Genomic DNA, 24570 nt, shown 5'->3' on the forward strand with positions numbered 1-24570 from the left:
GTTCAACTAACGTTTTTAACGTTCAATACGTCGAATTTACAGTTTGAACGTTCAATATGTTGAATCTACTACTTAAATTTCGACTCGGGAGAGAGCGAATTAGTTAAATTTTCTCTTCACAAGAGATTTTTAGTGAAGATAAAGCTTGATATGATCATATATGACTAGATCAGGCTTGCTGTGACCTAACATGATAATTAGCCACATCAAAAAATTCCTCCATGGACACTTTAGTCACAGAAAGTCTCAAGCACTTGAAAAAAACTGGAAACATAGGGATCAAAATGTTAAAGTTGAATGTATTGTTAAATTTGACGGTCGTGGAGGTCGTTATACAAATTAGTAACCTTTATTCACCGTGGTCTGGTTAAAGTCAGTCTTGAAGTCTAGCAGTAGGTGTGGGTGTGGGTGTAGGTGAACGAGAGAGACAGGAAGAGGCCAAGGTGGAGAGGATGAACGGGTTGGGCGCGTCAGTGTCGGGGTTGAAGAAACGACCAGGGCCAGGGACGATCACACGGGGTTGAGGTTCAAGTTGGGGTTGGGTAGGAAGATTGTAGGAATCAATGGCGCAGCTGACGTGCCTCTGAGCCGTTATTGCGCATGTGCGCAGACAATTCTATCGACCGTTTTAACGTTGTTCTGGTTGTTCCCGCTACCGCTGCGTTGCAGTCTACAGACACGGCCTACCCCTACCAACCATGCCATACCAACCATACCTACACCTACACCTATAGACATAGCAATAACCTTCCTATCTGCAGACGACCGTGGCGCGGAGCTTTTCCCAGACCCAGACCCAGACCCAGACCTGAGCTTTCTCTCTCTCTTCGACCGGGGGTGGGTGGCCGACCGCTGCAACTTTTGGCCTTGACTCTCGCGATACTTTCTCTGATAATCTATGGCTGCGTCCCAGCTTCCCACCAGACTGTCCTACGCTCCTTAAGACATTTTAGTCTTTTAATAGATATTTTCTTATTTTACATTATAAATTTTTGTGCTTTGCTGTTTTTTTTTTTTTTCAGTTCTTGCAGAAAAATTAAAAACTGGAGGGTGTGTTCGAAAGTTGATACATCAATTTATTTATTTATTTAATAATGCCAAGGCTGTTGCCAAATGGCAAGGTATACAAAAAAATATAATTGGATCATATATTTTTTTTAAAACAGTTAAATCTATATTTTTTACGTTCAATACGTTCAAATTACGATTTCAACGTTCAATACGTTCAAATTACGATTTCAACGTCCAATACGTTGAACTTACGTTTTCAACGTTCAATACGTCGAATTTACGATTTGAACGTTTAAAACGTTGAATCTACGACTTAAATTTCGACTCGGGTTATAATTGAAAAAACTTACAGAAATCAATTACTGTATCATTTAATAATTATAAAATGCGCATATTACTCATGATAAATTTACGAATTTTGTATTATAACAATTCAAAAAGTCTGTTTAAATACTGATCCCATTATTATAAGTCTTCAAGTACTGGGTACTTTATCTTATCACGAAATCGAAAACAAATCTATAAAATGTTTAACTTAAAAGTTACTAGAATAATTCATGTAAAATTTGTACCAAAAAATGCAGTGTGTTTTGAGCTGTAGATGCTGATAGTAAAGACTAATTTTAGAAACATACGATCAGAAAGGAAGTTAGTAGGAGAAAAAAAAATATTACGTGAAGAAAAAGTCAAGTTTTGAGATGGAACGGTATGGAATTTCAAGATGAGAAGACTTAAGTAACCCTCAAGGCAATTAATGGCTTCTCTCTCACGTTAAAGAGACATTGACGTGGATCTCGGAGGACTCGAACAAGCTCACCTTACACCAATGTTCTTAGATTAATGTGAGTTGTGGTGAAACGGGAACAGGATCACATACAGGGAATCGAATTAGATGAAATGAAAGTATAGTATAAGGTATATAAGGTAAAGTAAATGACGAAGCCAAGCTTTGATGAAGAGTCGAACGATATGTACCGTGAATTCAACCAGAATAAATGCCCCGGCTTCTCCATTCTACACCACATTTATGGCCGCCTAAGAAATATAGAGATTCGATTTGAGCTACTAAAATTTATATGTATTGAAATATCTAAATAAAAATAAAAAGGTGATTTTTCGAGGGTTGATATAAATTTATAGTCTAGAGGACTCTTAGGTCCATTTGTGCTTTGCTTGAAAATCTTGTCATCCAGGCCAGACGCCGCCTTTTTCGTGTCCCCGATAGAAAAACGAAAAAGACTAATAAATTAATCGCTATCTAAAGTGAATTCTTTTGGAGAACTTTTTTTGGTAAGATCTGAAGTAGGATTGTTAATATTTTTGTAACGGCTAGTGGATTAGGCGTGTTTAAAATGAAGGGAGCTTTTTTATGGTGGAAAAAAGAGTCAATATACATTTTGACATATTTTGGTGATGTGACATGAACATGGGGCTGCTGTGTGTTTGATGACAAGGACAATGACGTTATCTACCCATGCTTATAAGCTCCTTTGGGAAGTATCCTATTGTATGAGGGAAAACTAACATGGAACAGCAAACTTCGTGTTGACAGATATGGTTTGGGAAAATATAACAAAAACATTGTTACACTGAATAAAAACTAGGTTCAAGCAGAATATTATCTTTCAAATTTGACTATTGCTTCCACACGAAAAAAAGTAAACTGTAATAAATAATAGTCGATTTATAATAAGTAATGATCAACTACTAAAAATTACCATTTCAAACAGTAAAATTGTAATTTTACTATTCACTTTATAATATTTATCATTTAAACGCTACAATTTATTCTTCAAATGGAAGAAAATACTATTTGAAACAATAATATTCGCTCTGTGAATGTCTAAAATATTAAAGTATAATAATTAAGAATTCAGACTTTGATATTTATCATTTCGTACCTAAAAAATGATCTTATGATATGTAAAAAGTATAAAATAAAGTTACTAAATTTCCAATACAAGTAATGTCAATATTTACAAAGTAAAATGGTAAATTTTAAACGCAACGCTAAAAATCAAACTATAATTATTGATTTGCTTGAACTGATAAAATGTATATTTTAAAAGTAGAATTTTTATTGTTTCAAATGTTAAATTCTCCCAGAGTGAGACCCCCTTCTCCTGATCTGAGCTCCCCTGCTCATAGTATGAACTATATGTTGAAATAGCAATTTTTACGGTTTGAAACTGTAATTTTTTAAGACGAGAGAGTAGTTATTTACTATAGTGACAGCTACTAATCACTTATTTTCGATATTAAATTATAAACTGTGGCTTTTACACTTTCTACTTCAATTTCTGTAATATTTATATTTTTGCCACCCCGATGTCCGCTGTACTGTTTGAAACTATAAAAATTACCCGGAATTCGAGTGAACTGTACAGTTTACTTTTTTCCCTGGAAACAATCAGTTTAAATTTATTCTAGAAATTCACGAACAGAATCAAAAAAAAAAATAAAAAGATGTGAATCAATAGAAAAAATTTCCGTTCAAAATTGACTCTGTCAAAAAATTTTTCTCGGAAAATGTAGATGATTTAAAAAAAGTTCGTAAAAAATAATTATTATTTTAATAAAAAAAAAAAAAGGTTTCGTTTGATGGAAAAAATAATTCAGGTTTAATTTTGAGTGACTTAATTCAATTAATTTAAGAGAGTGAAAAGGGAGAAAATGAAGGAGTTTAAATGATTAATTACCGAGGAAAATTATTTTACCCGTTTGTAACTTCTGAGAAGGGATAATTAATTATAAAATTATAAATAGAACGAAAGATATACGGTTTTATTTTTTTTTTATTTTCCTTCATGATTTCAGAAGTTTCTCAAATATAATGAGTCAAGGGCAGATTTAGATTTGATTTTCCTTCTATTGACTGAGGAAAAAAAAATCTCAGTGGAAAAAGTTTCCAAGGTAGAAATTTTCACGCGAATTAACATCGAGAAAATTTAAAGAAGTTTGCAAATCCGATAAAAGGATGTGATGCTGTTATTTTCACTCTCGCTATCTACTTTTCTATCTTTCTTCCAGTTCTTGCCGCTATATTATTGTTATTTTATCTCGACAGATGTACGAGTGGGCGAGAGAATCCGTCTTTCGGCGAACTGGCTCGTTCAAGAGATAAAAGGATCCGTACACACCAGAATTTGGTGATAAAAAACACGATCTTTAATTATAAATTAATCTTTCTAAAAAAACAACGCGTTTTACTCGCAAGGGATAATATAATTTCATAAGTATAAAATATTTACAAAAAAAATTGACCATATTATGCTTACTACATCTACTTTCCTTCTAACATTTGGCGTCTACCCCCCTCTCTTCTTAACAACCATTGCGTAGCAACCCTAACAACTGTTACCAAGCAACGCTACTAGTAAACCATTTTTTGGCAACCCTAGTAACTAGGCGAACTGTTATCTAGCAAAAAAGTTTCACAAATCGTATGCCAATTTTTTATTTAGAAATTTTGCTAAAATTAAAATCTAGAAAATCGTTTATATAATAAAAGAGTGAAAAAACATTAGACATAGATATGATGTATGATGTACGATGGGTAAAATTACCAAGGGGGTTGGATGTGCCTCCTGCGGTGTACTATACTATATTTTTTTTCTTTATGAAATGAATCTACGGTATATGAAGGAAACTTCTACGCAGTAGTTTAGTCAAGCACCGTAGCCAATAATGGCGCAATAAATCTTGAAAAGCTTCGATATCCCTCTACATTCTAATCTCTCATATCTCCACCCACTTAATGTTTTCCATCTTCAAGACCCTAATGTCTAATATAATAGTTTATTTCATCTTAATCAAAGTTATAGCTATAATATTATGATATTAATTTTTTTCGGTACTCTTTTTCTTTTAATTTTAAATAGATATTTTTTATTTTATATGAGTACCGATTTTTATTTATTAAGAAATTTTTTTTTTGGTAAGCTGACTGATGAGCGCGAGTGTACTTTGAATGAAGTTACGTCACTAGGTTACTTAGCAAGTATGATATAAATGTGAGTTGACTCAGAAATAAGATTCAAGTTACGACATAATATTTGAATTTTTCGTGAATGAATGATTTAATTTTGAATAAGATTGTTTGAGGTTTAAATAAATGGCATTGAAAGAATCATTTTTATTTCAACAAGGCTAGGTTTTATTGCCGATTAAATTAATCGAAGTAAAATGTAAATTATTTGAAAGGAAGAAATTCGATAATTTTAAGAAAAAAAAAATTTGAGTGTCAGATTTGCAATTGAAAATCACGTTTTTGGTCACTTCATTGATGTATAACTTTTGATTGAAAAGAGATAGCTAAATTTGAAAAATTCTTGTGATAGCTCGTGAAATTACCTTTAATTTGACGTATATAACATGAACATTTTGACCATTTTTAGTTATTTTATCAAAGTTAAGAGTGCAATTGAACCATTTTCAGGCAATATGTAGTACAACCGACTTATGAATGTTATTATATCGAGAATTCTCAACAGATCTTAATGAAATATAGTATACAGATTCCTTGGATAATTAGCTTGCATGAACCCTAAAATGAGCGAAATTCGTCAATAAGTTTAGAAATGGTAGCTCTTCAAAATTATCAAAATAGTGAAATTTACGTTTTCAGTGACGTCATTGTTGTATAAATTTTGATTGAAAAGAGATTGCTAATTTTTGATAAATTCATGTAAAATCTCATGAAATTAACTTCAATTTGACGTATATAACATGAAAATTTTGACCATTTTTAGTTATTTTATCAAAGTTAAGAGTGCAATTGAACCATTTTCAGGCAATATGTAGTACAACCGACTTATGTGTGTTATTATATCGAGAATTCTCAACAGAGCTTAATGAAATATAGTATACAGATTCCTTGGATAATTAGCTTGCATGAACCCTAAAATGAGCGAAATTCGTCAATAAGTTTAGAAATGGTAGCTCTTCAAAATTATCAAAATAGTGAAATTTACGTTTTCAGTGACGTCATTGTTGTATAAATTTTGATTGAAAAGAGATTGCTAATTTTTGATAAATTCATGTAAAATCTCATGAAATTAACTTCAATTTGACGTATATAACATGAACATTTTGACCATTTTTAGTTATTTTATCAAAGTTGAGAGTGCAATTGAACCATTTTCAGGCAATGTCTAGTACAACCAACTTATGTGTGTTATTATATCGAGAATTCTCAACAGATCTTAATGAAATTTAGTATACATATTCCTTGGACAATTAGCTTGCATGAGCCCTAAAATGAGCGAAATCCTTCAATTAGTTCAGAAATAGTAGCTCTTCAAAACTATCGAAATCTACCTTCCATTTCGAGTGTGGCCGAATTGCGTTTTTGCATGCCTTAAGCGCGAAGCGCGCAGGTATGCTCTACTCTCGCCTAAAAATCGTGATTTCGATTAAAACGTGATTTTCATAATTTAAACGAAAAAAATTATGGATAAAAAGCATATTGAAATAAATAATAGTAACTACAGAACACGTTAAAAAAATTTTCTTATCGATTACATAAGATTTCTCAGAAAAAACTCGTTTTTCTGATGAATTAAATGAATAAGAGCGTGGTATTCACGGAAGCACTGGGCTTGATAACACCACAACTTTGTCAAAAATCACTTTCACGATTTAATTTTTTTTTTGTTTTATTCCTGAGGAAGTTTGTCAAAACCCTTGTGAAAATTGCGTGTCAAAATAATTCCGTTTCGATACAGTTAATTTTTTTCGATTGTCAGTTCGGTGACTTTTTCTGCGATTTCGGCAGCCATATATATATTTTTCATAAACAGGATTGAAATAACTATAAACAAGCAGAAACTATACATACATGATGGTATAATTACTAACTGTTTTATCATCTGTTATAATTTTCCTTTAACTCGACCTACAGAGGGGATAATACTACTCGCGGGAAAATTCAAATTAAAAACGAATAATTTTTGTTATGATCTTAATAATTTATGTATGACATGAGCGCTTAAGGCATGCTCATTTGAATTTTCCAAACTTTTTTAAATTTAATTTTTACGGATTTTTGTATGAATAAGTATTATTATTTCACATTTAAAGTTTAAATTAAGGCTTCGTTCAAAGACTACGTCATGATGAAATAGATTTTGTGTAAAATAAAAGTATGTAAAAAATATAACCTTAAAACTTTAGAACTTTTGATGATTATAGATAAAAAGAAAATTAATAATGACAACGAAAAAAAATGACATGAGTAATTTTATCATTTGCTTTGGGTGATTTCACCAGCAAAGAGACAAGCAGAGAGATGCTTTCTATATAAGTTTTTTATAGATTTTTTTTAACTGCCGGCGGCACATAAATCTCCTATTTTTTCCTGTTTCCTCTTGTTTGGTTTACGGAGCTTGGGAAATGCTGAGATTTAACTCAAGTAGCAAACCATACGATAAAAATAATAATAATACTGAATACTAGTTTGAGATCGGCTTTAAGAAAATGTTAATAAAACCCCGTTATGGAAATAGTTATACGGGTATACCTTTTTCCTGATGCCCATATCCATATCGAATCACTTTCGCCGATAGAAGCTAGACAGCAGACTGTATAGTGAGCTTTAGTTGCATATAACGTCGTTGCTGTGCAATTTATTGTGCAGAACTCGATGAAGTGAAGTACCGGCGATATGTGAGGGTATAGGTAGAGGTAGAGGGCAAAAAACGACTCTCCCACTAAGCATGGCTGAGAGCAAAGGGATGCCGAGGGTGGTAGTCCGCAATAGACTAGAGTTAACTGCACCGTGTGTCGTCGTTCGATAAACGAACCCCGACGTAGCAATTTCCCTTGATAAAACGATCCTCACATGCAGTTCTATATGCCAGTGTATACTCTGCCTATTATATACGTCGCTAGTTGCTGGTACGGTTAAATATGTACTGCACGGGGGTCTTTTACCGTATCAGTATCGGTGTTAGTGTTGCTATAGTACCGTCTGTATGTCGACAGGAGATAGTGTAGAATAGATACAATACAGCTAACTATTCTCGTTCATTTCACATTATGGGACATTGCTTTAGAATTTAGATGCTTCTCTATGTTACAACGGCTATTCAATGTCAATTACTGCTTTCTGATTTATTGTACGAGGTTGCTTTATAAAAAAAATTTTTTTAATGAAAAAATTTGTTTAAAATTGAATTTTAATCAGTTTAAGCAAAGAAAATATTTTTCTTCCTGATTATTTTCTTGAGCGAAAAAAAAATTTTTTTTGACACAAGAAATTTTGGTTATTCCAACAAAATTAATTCTCTTGTTTTAAAAAATACGTATCTTGATCCAAGAAAATTTATTTAAGTCAAGAAAATTTTTTTGTTTTGAGAAAATTCAGCCTCTTGCTCCAAAAAATTTAGTTCTTGATAGAAGTAAATTTTCTTGTCTTGAGAAAATTTCTCTCTTGGTCCAAAAAATTAAATATAAAGATAGAAGTAAATTTTTATTGATTAACATGTCAAATGGCAAGATCAAATAATATTTCATCATTTTTTTTCATTCAATATGTATAATTGCACGCTTAAATAATATAAAATGGGTATCAAATATTCAAAAGAAAAATTTTCTCAAGATGAGAAAATTTTTTTCTCAGCTGAAGTAGGTGGCACTGCTTCCCTAAAGTATCTAAAAATTTTGATCAAATATAAAAATTTATTGTATCAAGTATTTATGATGATTTGAATTAAGAAAAAATTACTTCGACCAAGAATAGAATTTCAAGAAAAATTTTTACTTCGACCAACACAACTTCGGTCTTCTTTTAGGCACCCGAAAATTTTCTTCAAGAAATTTTTCTTTTTGTGCATTCTAAATGAAAAAAAAAAATCTTTGAACAATTAAATTATGTTAAAGTAGGCCAAAATTATCCAACTGCACTAAAATAAGTCTTCATTGCAAATTAGTATTCTAAAATAATGATTTATCTTTTTGATTATCGCAAAAGTTAGTCCTGTTCGTTAAAATTAAAAACAAAAATTTACTTAAATAATAATTGACACAAAAACTTTTTGATTAAATTGGATACTTTTAATTTTATTACCATCTCTTAGCTGGGCATGATTATCCATGAGTACTTGCACCAGCTAAAAAAAATTCTAGAGTAGTTACGGATCAGTAAGGTCAGACATAAGACCGTCTTATGAGGGAAGAAAAGAATAAGCTAGAAAAATGTTTTTTTCCCGTTCTGTCTATGTCTGGGGAGTTTTCTGTCATAAAGCGGAAGTCTTCAATACTTTTTGTGGTGGCACTTTCATAGACATCAGCCTCTACATACTAAACACCACATTCGTACATACACTTATATACAGATAGAGTTGTTTGTAATACAACTGAAAGAAGAATCCCACATGTTATTTTTATTTTTATTTTTATTTCTATTCCGGCGAAAAAGCTCATGTCTTTCTACTCGCTTGCTACCCTCGACACGTGTCTCCGGCAATTATAAGACACACTGTTTTTCTCCTCTTGTTTTAGAACTTTTCTTTGGCATTCTCATTTGTCGTTATGTCATGCACTTACAATTTACCATGACAATACACTTATGATTATTTTCAATTTCATATTAGTATTTTCTCTTTTAATCGAAAATTTCCGTCTTAAGATTTTTATTTTCTCTTAAAAAAAAATTTCTAAAAAAAAACTTATCAACAAAATCATGTAATTATTTTTCCAAAAATTAATCAACTAAAGCCCTAAAGTTTCTTCAGCCTTGAACTGAAGGCTAAAAAAAAGTCTAAACTAATAAATAAAAATATCTGAAAGTGAGTAATGGGAAAAGCCTGCAGTGTATATCTATGGATATGGATATGGATATGGATGTGGGTGTTTCTTCTTATTCTACCTTGTATCGATCTGGTTGCGGTAGGTCTCGGTGTCGAGAGGGAGCGCCGTCGACTCTTATCCCAGTTCAAGGATAAATTTCAAGGGCGCCAGCCAGAGCCCCGTCTAACGTCTGACCGCGTGTGCTTCAAAGCTCCTACATACTTATACAATATCCTCTACACACATTTTCGCTATCTTAAATGAAATAGAAGGGACTAAACGATTACTCTCTGACAAAAAAACTCTCTACTATAATCTGCTGAAATAACATTTCGTGAAAAAATTTTATATACGACCAATTTTCATATTAGACTTGATATAAATTGATCTGCAATTAATATTTTTTTATTAAATAAAAATTAGTTTAATAGTTGACTAGCTGTTACTCACCCGCTCCGCTGGGCGCTTTATAAAATTGCATTTTTAGATCTAGACTTAAAATTTAATTAGAGGATTGTTTTGACTTGCATAAATTCCCAATTCTATTGAATTGGCATGCAACTTTTATCCATGTAATTATTCTAGCTAATATTCATTGTAACTTTCAATGTGTAATCATTATAACATTTCCGTGTCTTTCTTACAAAAATTAATAATAAATGATATGAAAAAAAAAATTTTTAATGACCGTTGAAAGTTTCAGTTAAAGAAATTGCAGGTCTCATAAGTGAAAAAATTTGCCTAGTATATAAACATAACCAATAAAATTAAAAAATTTATTTTAAACGAATGACAATTGAATAGAATAAATTTAGTTACAATAAAAGTTCATTATTTCTAAGTCAAAAAAATATAGGTTCCGGATAAGTAATTACCACCATACACGGACAAAATTTTATAGTAAAGTTTATTATCTAGTTATGTTAAAATCTGTTAGCTGAATTCAATAGTAGTAAATATTATTTAAATAATGAAGTAAACCATCTGAATTGTAGTATTTACCATCCTGATGGTAACTACTACTATCATGATGGTAATCAGTAATATTAACTGTTATTATTTTAATTAGTTACTACTATTATCAAAATCGTAATTCCTAATATAACCTGATGGTTGCAGTTACCATCAATAATAATAATAACTACTATCTAAGCTAGGAAAAAATATTAAAAAAATTAAGAATCTGCGTTACTGTGGATTCATTTCTGAATAAACTAAAAGCAGCTGTAGTGCACAAAAAATCGGGATTAAATTCGGATTGAATTTATATTTAAATTTTTATTTGTCTAAAACAAGTTTCAACGTCAAATTTTTCAAAAAAAATTTGAAATTTCCAAAAAAATCAAAATTTTCAATAAAATTCAAATTAAAAAAAAAAATTTGAAGGGAATTTAAAATATTTTAATATTTCAAAGGAAAAATTGTACATTAGCTAAAATATGGATGTAAATAAAGGATTTGATTAAGTAAACTTATATTATTTTTTCTTTCAAAATTTTTACAATCTGAGATGGTTACAGTTACCATCTTCGATTGTAACAGTTATAATTTATAATAATTACAATTATTATTTTCGATAGTAATCGTTACCATTATTAATAGTAACTATTACAATTTTCAATGATACCACCTATTATTTTGTTACTAATTAATTTTATTACCATTTTAGATAGTAGGAGTTACTATTTTTATATAATAGGTAGTATAATTAATTTTTCTCCTTGTATCATATACTAAAACCTTCTCCGAAACACGCTGCATCTTATGGTATAAATATTATTCCTATTGATTCAGTAATTTTCGCAGTATTACCGGACAAAAAAAACCGGCTCTCCATTTATTAGTATAGATTAAAAAATGATTTTTGTTTTAGAAATTAACGTTCTTGTTAGGAGAAGATTCAGCGACCCTACGCCATCTATTGGAGATTGTCAATACTATTTTGGTCAAAAAATCATGTACAGACATTTATGATCATATCAGCTACAGCCAATTTTTATTTCGGGACATGTAAAATTTTTTAAATTGACTATGCATGGACATATCATGCCATACCAGGAAATTATTTCCGAGGATATGAATACATAAAAAATAACTAACCCTCTCATATCTTTACTTAGTCTTTAAAAATGTTTAATGATGATAATGATGATGATGATGATGATGATGACCTGATTAAATGTTACGATAATGATAGTTATTATAGGATCAACTTCCAGAGATAAGAGGAAATCCCGATATCACGTAGTTGCATCAACTGTAATGAGAAAGTATCAAGTATCGACAGAAAAGAACAAAAAGGCGATATAATAATAACTCATAATACAACATACTATACTATCTATTAATATCTTAAACCTGTAAACTGTAAACTTCCGTTGTCGCAGCATGACTGTCTTCACAGTCGCTAGTAGTACGGTGAGTTTTAAATTTAATAAACGTAGTTGGAGGGACCCTCTAGAGAGTTAAGATATTATATTACTTGGAAACTACCAAACTACCTCTTTCCTCTCTCCTTTTACCTCTACAAGTCCGGTACGTGATGATTAAATTAATAGCATACTATTTCCCGAAATTAACCTTCGCCGCTGGTACAACGTTACACAACGTCTAAGCTGTTTTTCAGTTTGGGGTACGCTAATTAATTTATGGGCCTGACAATTAATATGACTCTGTATTAGATTAATTATTTCCTTTCAACAATTGTTTTCATCAATTATAAATCCGTAAAAAGTTCTTGTTAGAATCAACGATCAGCGCCATCTAATATTATTTTTAAATAACTTAATTTATATCTTGCCGGTAATGCATTAAATTTTTAATAAAATGGTGACTTCTATCCCAAACTTATAAAATTCTCGAAAAATTGTCGTATAATAAAGCAATAAATTGAATTTGAGCCCAAGGTACACTAATTCATTTTTGCACTGTTAGAAGGATTTAGTACGGAGTACTAAACTGATTTAGTAACAAAATTTTTATTCATTTATTTGTTAATAGGAGAAACAATTATTTTGTACCCATCAATATTATTTGTTACAGTTTAATAAATGATTTCTTCATATGAACAAAGCCTTATTACATGGAAATAAATATTTAGTTCCACCAAATAATATTTAGTAACAGGTACTAAATAATTCTTTGGCAAGTATTGTTGGTAGATGGCTATGCTTTAAGAGCGGTTGATAGTTGATTTTCTAACGTGTTTTTCTCATGTATGTGATAAAATTTAGAAAAAAAACGCTTCGCTCTTCGATAGACAATTAAATTATCCATCGAAGAGCGAAGCGCTTTTTTGGGAAATTTTCATTTATTTATGCATAAAATGCGTTTTAAGATTCCATTTGTTGTACAAGTATGACAGAGATACTTTCGTTTGTCCAATAGAGGGCGAGAGAGAGAAAAAATGTAAACCCTTTTTAATTCCAACGTTTATGAGATACATAACCTATTCACTAACTTAGATTATTTTATTCAGCTCGATTTTGGGAGATTTATTAAACCTTTAAAAACACATACTCCCAATAAATGTCTTCTATTTATGTCTTTTTTCAGTGGAGTTTAGTTTACATTTTTTAATTTGTCTATTATTGATGTGTTAAAATCTTGTTTAATTTTAAATTTTATAAATGTCTCAAATAAAAAAATATTATTTACCAAGATTCTTTTCTTTATAATACCTAAAATTTTTACTTAAAATTATTTATTTTAATTATTTTTATTTATTTTAAGTTAAAAAGTTAGGTTTCACGCTAAAATTAGTTAAAAAATTAATTTCTTTGATACCAATAACAGATTTATTGAGTACCAATAAATAATTTGTTAAATACTACTAAATATTTATTTGGTGGAACTAAATGGGCTTTAATAAATGATTTAGTACCTATTACTAAATATTTGGCAATGAAAGGTTTGTTACTAAATCATTTAGTATCTGTTACTAAATCTTATTAAATAGAACTAAATCCTTCTATCAGTCTGTAAGCAATTACTTTCATTATAAATTGACGCTGCGGAGACACTTTTGACTTTATGTTAAACCAGATCATTAGGTCAGAACTGACGTTTAACTCCATCTAGCGGCATTTTAAAGAGCTAAATTTAGATTCATTCGGTAATGCAGTGCTATCTTAACAAAATGGTCGTTTCCAAGCTCAAACTTAAAAAATCCACTAAAAATAATATTAAGACTTGATTTTTAAGAGTGATAATAGGTGAATAAATTGAAAAGAAGCTGTAGATTAAGATTGAATCACTGCAAAGTGAAAAATACGGTATGACTTTAAGTATTTATCAAGAGTATCCTGTCGTATTGTATCCAGACGGTATCAACTCTCATGATTTACGAGTCAGTCACGTTTACGCCGTCGACGTATCGTCTCAAGATCCATAGAACATAGAGTATATAACACTCGGCAAACATTGACGCCGGTTTCACCCTGCGTGACAAGAAACACCCAACAAAACCAACCAACCAGCCGGCGTTAACGTGCCTTGGTTTCCTCAGCAGTAGAATGCTTTGACACCCCTTAAACTTAAACGTCAAGTGTTAGAAAATACATACTACCTCTAGAGCTCTTCACACTCTTCTCAACACATTCTACCTCCTTTTCCAGACCCTTTTCTTTATCCTTTATCTTTCATTCTTTACTATTTATATTCTATTTCATCCTCACCTTTTATTACACGGCTTTCAGACTTGATAACACCCAACCGGTTTAAGCGCCTCATAATATAAGATCCGTCGGCTCTTGTATATTTATATTTATATAAATTCTCAATTGGATGTTCGATAAATAAAAGTGTCATTTACTATTAACAAAATCCAATTTCAAATTCAATCCAATGCGTATCGGTACTCGCTGTTAACGTAGGAATACCTTCTTATCCTCTTTTACTTTCATAAGTTCTCATTCAAATCGATATAAATCCAGAAATAGCGTAGGATATTATCGTTACTTCGAGCTTTATAGTCTCTTGTATTTTCTATATTCTCTTATTTACGGACCAATATTTATATTCTTGTTTAATAAAATATTTTATTTTGAAAAGTTACTTTAAAAAAAAAAAAATTAATTTGATTCAAGAAAAACATTCCCTTGAAAATTCAACTCTTGCTTAAAAAAATTCAGTTCTGATCAATTTAAAAATCGAATCAAAAATAAATGAGTGATTCTCTGTAAGGATGTTTTTTTCTGTCTCAGGCATTTTTTTATTAGAAAAATTGTTGTTTTGTTACTAAAAAAAATTTATTACGAAAGTAAAAAAACATTTCTGTTTGGAAGATTAAAAACTAAAATGAAATAAATTTTGGTTTTTTTGGTATAAATTCGTAAACTACCGAAATAACAGTCCCCTGGACTGTCCTATTCCTAAAATTAAAACTTTAAGATTAAATTTTAAGTTATTCGTCCATATTATATAATTTGGTCCATAATGTTTATAAACTTAATTAGTTAACTAACAATCTTCTTCAATAAAAAGTACCGAAAATTAATTTGTTTCATTAAATTCATTAAACCAAAGTTTGTCGCAGGCATTTTAAGAACAGTCCCCTGCCAGAAAATCAAAGTAAAAAAAAAAAATCCAGCGTGTTATTTTACCTTTTGTAAGGTTTATAAGGATCTAACTAGCCTTGAGTTAATAACCATACGGCTGTTAGCGCTTTATCGCCATTTTATTTAGTGTCAAAGCACCGTTTGTGCTGGAAATATGTGTCTGGGCCACTTCAAAACTCAGTTCCCTGGCAGCTATTTTTATTTATAATTTATTTATAAAATTGAATCCATAAGTCTTAATATTATTCTAATTAATGTAAACATTCATTGAGAACTTTAAAAGTTGAATGCATTGAAATAGTTTGCTTGATTTTTCTCAATTTGATAATAAAAAAACAGTCCCCTGTCATGTTATATGGCAAAAGATACACAAATATCGAAAAAGCAAAAATTAAATCGGCTGTTTAGTTATTATCATTAAGCTGATAATTTTGTAGCCCTTGTTAATTTTTTTTCTAATAAAATCAAAAATAATTTGATCGGACAATTTTGTACAGATTTAAGACGTCCTTACAGAGAACCACCCATATAACTCTTAGACAAGAAGAAAAAAATGATCTAAATTGATAAAATTTCTCTAAGGAAATCATAATTTTCCATGTTCCCAATAGTTGATCCTAAATCTCAAATTTTTCTAAGCTTTACAACTCTAAAAGAGAGACCACTTTCGCCACCTAGCCATCTCGTGGCAGCCCTACAAACTAAAAACTTCAAAGAAAGAGAATATCTCCAGCAAATCTTAAATCAAGTTTTTTTTTTTAGTGAATGTGATAAGTATTTCTAAATTACTCACTGATCAATAATTTCAACAACTAATGAAAGAAACAAAATCGAATAGCAAACTAAAATATTTTATGCAGTCAATAAAATGTAAAACGCCCGGATAATTGCATTTAAAATATTCATTTTACTTGATATGAATTCTCGAAATGTGTTTGTCGAAAATGAATAAAATAGTACACGCCGGAAGCTTTAAAATAAATATAGAAAATTCAGATATTCTGCATCGGTATTCTGAGCGCAAAAAGCAACCTTTGCATTTTGAAATGCGCAGGAACCGTTACAGGGATAAAAAGTAAATATATATATATATGAAGGGTGTTTCCATCCACACCCTAACTATTGGCGACACAACGTACCAGGGCCAGAGTTTCTGAGAAATTCTGTGGGGTGTAGGGATGAAAACGTAGTGTGGAGAGCGAAAGATTTTTCTTGCATGGCCGAATCTGCATGACTCCCTTTACCCCCAACTTCCACACTCGTCCTTTCCGCTACGTGGAATATACGCTTTGCACATTACATGTATGAAAAAGTACACGTACTCTCCATTTTCAGACTACCCTTTTATTCTATTTTATTTTATTTTTTCTCCTCTTTATTTTGTAAAATGCTCATATTTAACTTTCTTTATTTATTTCATCTCACGTCATATAAATAATTTCAAATTCACGCCCGTGATTCCGCAAATTTTTCCTTGTACTTGTACAACCCTTTTTTACTTTACTTACTATTGAAAGGAAAATAATAATAATGTGCTAGACAAATATATATAAAAGAAAGTGGATTTTAAATTTTCAATGTCAAAGTTTTTTATGAAAAATTCTTCGTGATAATACTACGAAAGTCATAAAAAAATTCAGATCAATAACTTGAATAATTTGAGTGCTATAGCGTTTGCAAGGTTCCCACATAATTGATAATAAAATTTTTAATTTAAAAAATTGATAAATTCTTACCTTGATATGATAGGAGTTGAGTTTAGTTCTGGGCAGACTGTTGAAAGCGCTGAAGTCGAGTCGACGAGAAAAAATTCCATTTGCACCGCAACTTTGTCTGCAATGAAAAAACAAAAAAAATAAATTAGATAAAAAAAAAATAAAATAATATCTCTTCATTATAATGATAATTACTATTTAAATTATCATCATTGTTATCATTATTATAACTATAAATTAATACTCTGCACGAGGCAATAAAAATTCTAAATTATTAAAATACATGTACGTAAATATTATAAATGTCCCTCGTGGTTTAATCTAAAATCAGTAGAAACAATATAGTATTAAATTTTAATAAGTTCAAGGACTATCATTAAAATATTTCATAATAACACGTGACAAACTAACATTTGGCCCATCCTACTAACAACACTGATAAACATAAAAAATATATATATATATATATATATATATATATATATATATATATATATATATATATATATATATATATATGTGTTTACAAGAGATAATTTTGATATATTGCTCCCAAGTACAATACTTTTGTTATACGAATACTATTTATATTTACTTATACGTAAATGGCTATGTTTAATATATTTTACATCACACATTATCATATGTTTTCCGTCTTATATAGAATAGGATGAGCGGAATAATAAATTATAACACAAAATAAAGTTACAATAACATGACCATCACCTTGGACTCGGGGAATTATTAACAAGTTTATTTTTACTTTTGGTGTGTTGTGTGTTAGACAATAATGTTAAGCCTCGTGGCACGAGGAGTCGTTCGGGGTCGCCGAAATATTATTATATTACTCAGTAAGCATACTTGAGGACATTAGTACTCATGGGTTATGCAACTAAGCCGAAAAACAGACGTGACTGGGAACAATTATTCGTGAGTCGATCAATTGACCTTCAAGTTATCAGCCCACATGTTGTTTGTTTTATTTCTATTTTTATTTTTTTCAGTTAATAAATTAAGATTAAAAATTTATAATTAGGAAATTAACAAAACTAGGTATGAATTTTTATTGAATTAAAAAATTTATAATAATAATAATAATAATAATTATTATTATTATTATTATTATTATTATTATTATTATTACATGGAGAGAAATTTATAGGAACCTTTCCAAAAATTATGGGAATGGTTCCTATAATAAAATGATCATTATAGGTATCAATCCTATGCTCATTAAGGGAACCATACCCATAGTTTATTGGAAACGTTCCTGTCAATAATGGAATAGCTTCAATATATTATGGGAATGGTTCCTATAATATTGTGGGAATGACGCTAAATAATAGAAAAATGTTTATGGTCATAATAATGAAGCAATCACTTCAAAAATATAAAGTAATTAATATATATTGTTTTGCAAATAAATTTTTTTTTGTAAATAAAAATTGATCTTTCACTAGAGTGAAAAAATTTCTTTTTCATAATTTTTATTCACGTGTGTACTTAATCTTAAATTGTTTATTCCAACTCAGTTACTATTGTATTAGATAATATTGAAAAATATTGTAGCAATTCTAAAGTTTCTCTAATAAAAGGGATATTTTCTTACTATACAATTAATGGAGCAAAATAGATATGGAAATTCATTGTTTATTTTTACAATTTCATTTTATTTTTAAAACAAATTATTTATTTACAATACATACGTTGAATATTTATTAAATCCACCTTTTGGGTATGTAAATTTTATTGTTTATATGAACAATATTACTTATTTTACATATTTCAAATGTTATTGGGAAGCAAGTAAAATTATCGAAATTACTAATAATTTCAAATGCTTCAAAGTGGTCATCGAAGTCATAAATAACTTGAGTTGTAATGATAAATATCTCAATATTATTAGGCATCATCACTATAATATTATGGGAATGGTTCCCATAGTATTATAGGAATGGTTCCTATAATATTATAGAAACTATTCCTATATATTATGGGAACCATTCCGAAATATTATGGGAATCATGCCGATATTAGTTATAATTCTTATTAGGTGACTGAATGGTAGTTACGGACAATGTCTCGGATAGCTGAACTGGTAGAGCCTTTGGCGCGTAACCAAACGATCCGGGTTCGAGTCCCGGTCTGGGCTGTCTGAATTATTTTTTCGGTTACCGAAAAATTCCTACTAAGTAAGGTCCCTCCCCCCCCTTTATCCTTTATTTCCCCCAGTTCCCAAATTTGTCTTTAATGACAAATTTAGCTATAAATTATGGCTATCGGGATAATTATAGGTATCGTTCCTATAATTATAGGAACCATTTCCATAATTATTGTAACATTTCCCAAAAACTATGGGTACAATTCCCATAATCTAATTAATCGCTCCTAAAATGGTGTAGGAAAACAATTCATTAAAATTATAGGAATGATTTCCACATTTTTCTCTCCGTGTGTTATTATTATTATTATTATTATTATTATTATTATTATTATTATTATTATTATTATTAATATTAATATAAAAATTAACAAAATTCTGAATTTAATAAACATTATTTTCCAGAGCTTGATAAAGTCTTAAGAATAAAGACGAAACGTTGCAAATCAATGATAGTTTAAATTTATTATTATTATTATTATTATTATTATTATTATTATTATTATTATTATTATTATTATTATTATTATTATAAGGGCTTATGGAAAATTATTTTTAAATCTTAAATAATTTTTTGAAATTTGAACTAAAAATACTTGTGGACACAAATTAATGTGATGATTCGCGAATTGATGGTCCATGATGGTAAACCGGCTTGATCCTGTATAGTATTCAGAGTCCTGAGTACCGATGTGTACCGACAACCGATTCCCAAACAGGTTCTCCCTCTGTTTTCGTTTTGTTCTGTTTCGCAATTTCTTATTTATTTTCCAATCCGAATCCTGAATCCTCACTTTTCTCCTCTTCTTCTTGGTATCTCGCGAGGTAGGTAAGGGGCCAGCGAATAGAACCCAAGAGATAAAACACAAACCATTTCGTTCGTTTTTTTTTTTTTTAATAATATGGTATAATATAACAGAAAAAGGTTTGCTCAAGGCTAAATAACGTAAGAATAAGCGGCAGACTTATTCTTACGATCCCGAGATTCACCAGGTAAATATTTATACCTGGTTCTAACTAATATATGCCTGTAATATCATAAAATAAATTTACTATAAACTAACGGAACGTTTGGACGTTTCTTAGAACCTTCTATTTGCGATACAACTTAACTTATATCGCCCACTCATCCAGTTTGCTTATTTATCATATTAATTTTAAAAAATTATCACCGTTATTCTCAATTCAAGTAGAGATGTATCATTTCATTAAAAATTTTTTAGTTTTTTACAATTTAACGCATAAATTATTACAAAAATTTTCTTGATACAAAAATTTTTTCGTCAGTACAAAAAAATATTAATTAGACATAAAATAATTTTTTTTTTAATTCAAGAAATTGTCAAAATAAATATTAAAGTTTTACTTCCAGAAAAAAATTTTTCCCCTTGGTTAAAAGTGTTCCTTTCAAAAAAATCAGTGTTGAATTAATGTAAAAATTAGTACCGATAATTGGCGCAGTTCTCAAAAGCCATCCCGTTATATTAATTTAAAATTTACACGTAGCTGCACTATATTATTAATTAATTGCTGGTATGACCGGTATCGGTCCGCTTTTAACGTCGGCATATAATTGCAATCCGTTTCATCGAGTTTAAATTTATAAATAATAAAATAAAATTTATCCACTAATTAGCGAGAAAAAAAATATCAAAACATAAATACTCAATTTGGACAACAACAACTGATAGCCGGGCCGAGTGTGTCAAGATAATAAACACACACGAGTACACGAGGCGACCTCCAAACCGGTTTCCGGCTTTCAAGTTTGCTTTTATATTTACGCCACAAAATATTAAAAATAATATCAAAATCATTAACTAGTGCAAATTAAATTAACATTTTTTTTTAGCTTTAATAATAATAGTTGTTGATAATAGTCACATTATTGTTTTCATTTATATATATTGATAAATTTCAATAATAATGTCAAAAAAATAACAACAATAATAATAATAATAATAATTATTATTATTATTATTATTATTATTATTATTATTATTATTATTATTATTCATATTATTCTAAGATCAGTGATTTTACTAATTAAAGAGCATTTATTATTTTTAAGCCAAGAGACCCGATCCAATTGACCGACAATAGTGTGGTGAAAATAGTTTATTATTATTATTATTATTATTATAGCGAAGAAAAATCTAGCGTATAAGGGTTTCAATTATTATAATCGATTAACCAGATGAAATCAAAACAAAGAATAAAATAAACATATTTAAAAAGGTTGTTGAAGAAATATATCAAAAATATGTACTGAAGATTTGAATTTGTCGTAAATGTTACATTTTAAATATTATCATTTATAATAAATTTTTATTATTATTTATTATGTTTATTAAATGTAAAAAATTAATTTAATTATTGTACAAAAGAATAGCGATGGTTAACTGAGTAAATATTATTATTATTATTATTATTATTACTAATAATAGTAATAATAATAATAATAATAATAATAATAATAATAATAATAATAATAATAATAAACGGCATTAATTACATAATTATTCATTCTTAGAAAACAAATACAGTTCCCAAAAATTCTAATCTCGCTAATTATGCCATATATCTCTGAAAATTTATCATTAAGCACACAAGTATATTTATATATATGTATTTATATATAAGAAATACATATGTATGTATAAATATAAACACAAAAAATATAACTATAAATCACGAAACTGAAAATAATTTTTATTAATGCGATCATTAAATTCAACCACGCATATTCGTGACTCAATTCAATCGATCGTGCGTGCTATTGATCACCATAATCTACATACCTATATACATATATTACACACAGACATAACACGTGGATATCGACATCAAACGCCTACAGTTAAATTTAACGATTATGAATAACTGCAATACGTATTAATGTTTGTTGATCAGTTTCATGTAGGCTCTACGGGTTCCGGATAGCCTAAAAAATATTAATACGAAGAGGCATTATGGATTGTGGATCGTCGATATCAAATTTAATGTATTCATATTGTTCTTTCATGTTTGCTTTTTAAATCTAATTAATATGATGATTTAAGTATTCTAGTTTTTAAATACAATTCATCACTGATAGAAGGATTTAGTAACAAAATTTTTATTCATTTATTTGGGAGAAACAAATATTTTATACCTATCAATATTATTTGTCAGTTTAATAAATGATTTCTTTATATGAACAAAGCCTTATTACATGGAAAAAAATATTTATTTCCACCAAATTATATTTAGTAAGAGGTACTAAATATTTCTTTGGCAAGTATTGTCGGTAGATGGCTATGCTTTAATTTCAATGGTTATGTGATACATAACCTATTTACTAACTTAGATTATTTTATTCAGCTCGATTTTGGGTGATTTATTAAACTTTTAAAAACACACATACTCCCAATAAATGTCTTCTATTTATGTCTTTTCTCAGTGGAGTTAAGTTTACATTTTTTAATTTGTCTATTATTGATATGTTAAAAACTTGTTTAATTTTAAATTTTGTAAATGTCTCAAACGAAAAAATATAATTTAATGAGATTCTTTTCTTTATAGTACCTTATATTTTTACTTAAAATTATTTATTTTTATTATTTTTATTTATTTTAAGTTAATAAGTTAGGTTACACGCTAAAATTAGTTAAAAAATTAATTTCTTTGATACCAATAAGCGATTTATTGAGTACCAATAAATAATTTGTTAAATATTACTAAATATTTATTTGGTGGAACTAAATGGGCTTTAATAAATGATTTAGTACCTATTACTAAATATTTGGTAATGAAAGGTTTGTTACTAAATCTTATTAAATAGATCTAAATCCTTCTATGAGTGATCAAATCGACGTTCTAATTATCAAATTGTCTAACTTAATTTTAGAGAATTTTCCATTTGTACGAAAAAAACAATTAGTTCAAAATTTATTATCACTTTAAAAAACCATTTAATATCTAATAAAGGTATAATATTTTGGTTTGAACCATTCAAATAATTTATAATTGGACTATTGCTATATCAAAATATTAAAAAATCACCCTCTAAAAAACAAGGAGTTAGATAAATTGCTAATTAGACCGTCGAAATGTTTTTATATAATTTATTAAAGGATCGAAAAAAGTAACACTGACTTTCATTCCAATAAATATCTAACAAAATTATTAATTTTCACCTGGCAACTTTCTTAAAACATTAAAATTCCATAAACCAAATAATAAACAATAATTTAAAAACTAAATAAATAGAAAGTCCGACAATTAATTTGAATCGTAAAAAATCTAATTGTTCTACATAAAAAGTCTTATTGTAAAAACTTTTAAAATAACATTTAATTTCAATGCAAAGATAAAAAAAAATTTTTTTTGAATTTTAAAATGAAACTATTGAATATAAATATGTAGACAAGTGTCTTTTCGCTGAAATCCATCTCACAGATAAGCGAGTTGTTTACGTAAAATTAAGACAGCGATTTATATCTGACCCGCAACTGCTCGCTAGAAAAAAAATTTCTAAAGGCAAACACGAACTAAGAGACACGTGTAGAGTATTTTTTGGTAAAAAATATAACTATATTCGTGTAGGAAGCTATTATTATTTTATTTTGGACTGAATTTCGGAAACATATCCCAAAGTAGAGGGTAATTTGTTCTAATTGGTCGTGTAGCTTGACTAACGAGTGTTTTTTCGCAGTTGAGAGTTAGAAGGCGTGATACCGCGATGACTCAGATGCCCTTCCGTTCATTTCAATGCCACCGCGTTTGTATTAGAGTACGCGTGATTCCACACATACGATTACACTTCGACACTTAGTTTCTATTCTAACTTTTAAGTTTTTACGCTGACTATAGTTCGATACATTATGATTATGATTATGAGGTTATTATTGCCTGTAATATATATAATGCATCACCAACTTAACGAACTATTACTTACAATTAGCAGCCTAATGAGTCTCGCATGCAGTTTGCTTCGGGAATTAGTTTTTTCTTATTTTTGAAGCGACACTTATTGGCTTTTAACGCTTTCATTTATTAGTCATTAACTCGCGTTTGAAATTGGTGTCATTAATATCGCATAAAAAATTGTCAAAAATTTAAACGTATAATTATCTCCAAAAGTTTAATAGTGACAATTTACTTTTAATATAAATTTGTTTCATGAAGAATAACTAGACAGAAAAAAAAGTTCACTTAAGCCAAGAAAATATTTTTCTTCCTAATTATTTTCTTGAGCGAAAAAAATTTTTTTTCAACACAAGAAATCTCACTTATCCCAACAAAATTAATACTCTTGCTTTAAGAAATACGTATCTTGATCCAAGAAAATTTA

At 29.1% G+C, this 24570-nt stretch overlaps 1 protein-coding gene and 1 long non-coding RNA gene across 4 annotated transcripts in view; one reads left to right on the top strand and one right to left on the bottom strand.

The window, feature by feature from the left end:
- The window catches only part of LOC123264818 (headcase protein), a 152607-nt gene that overhangs the window by 107399 nt on the left and 20638 nt on the right, over window positions 1-24570 (bottom strand). For all 3 annotated transcript variants that reach the window (XM_044728323.1, XM_044728324.1, XM_044728322.1), the window contains one exon: window positions 17096-17192. In XM_044728323.1, the coding sequence (XP_044584258.1) occupies window positions 17096-17192 (97 nt within the window). The remainder of the gene's footprint in view (window positions 1-17095; window positions 17193-24570) is intronic.
- LOC123264880 lies at window positions 1182-16326 on the top strand. The gene is made up of 3 exons (XR_006509435.1): window positions 1182-1340; window positions 1657-1659; window positions 16317-16326. It is a non-coding gene; the product is annotated as an uncharacterized LOC123264880 (long non-coding RNA).

The sequence above is a fragment of the Cotesia glomerata genome, linkage group LG5 (genome assembly GCF_020080835.1).
Source record: "Cotesia glomerata isolate CgM1 linkage group LG5, MPM_Cglom_v2.3, whole genome shotgun sequence".
NCBI classification, from domain to species: domain Eukaryota; kingdom Metazoa; phylum Arthropoda; class Insecta; order Hymenoptera; family Braconidae; genus Cotesia; species Cotesia glomerata.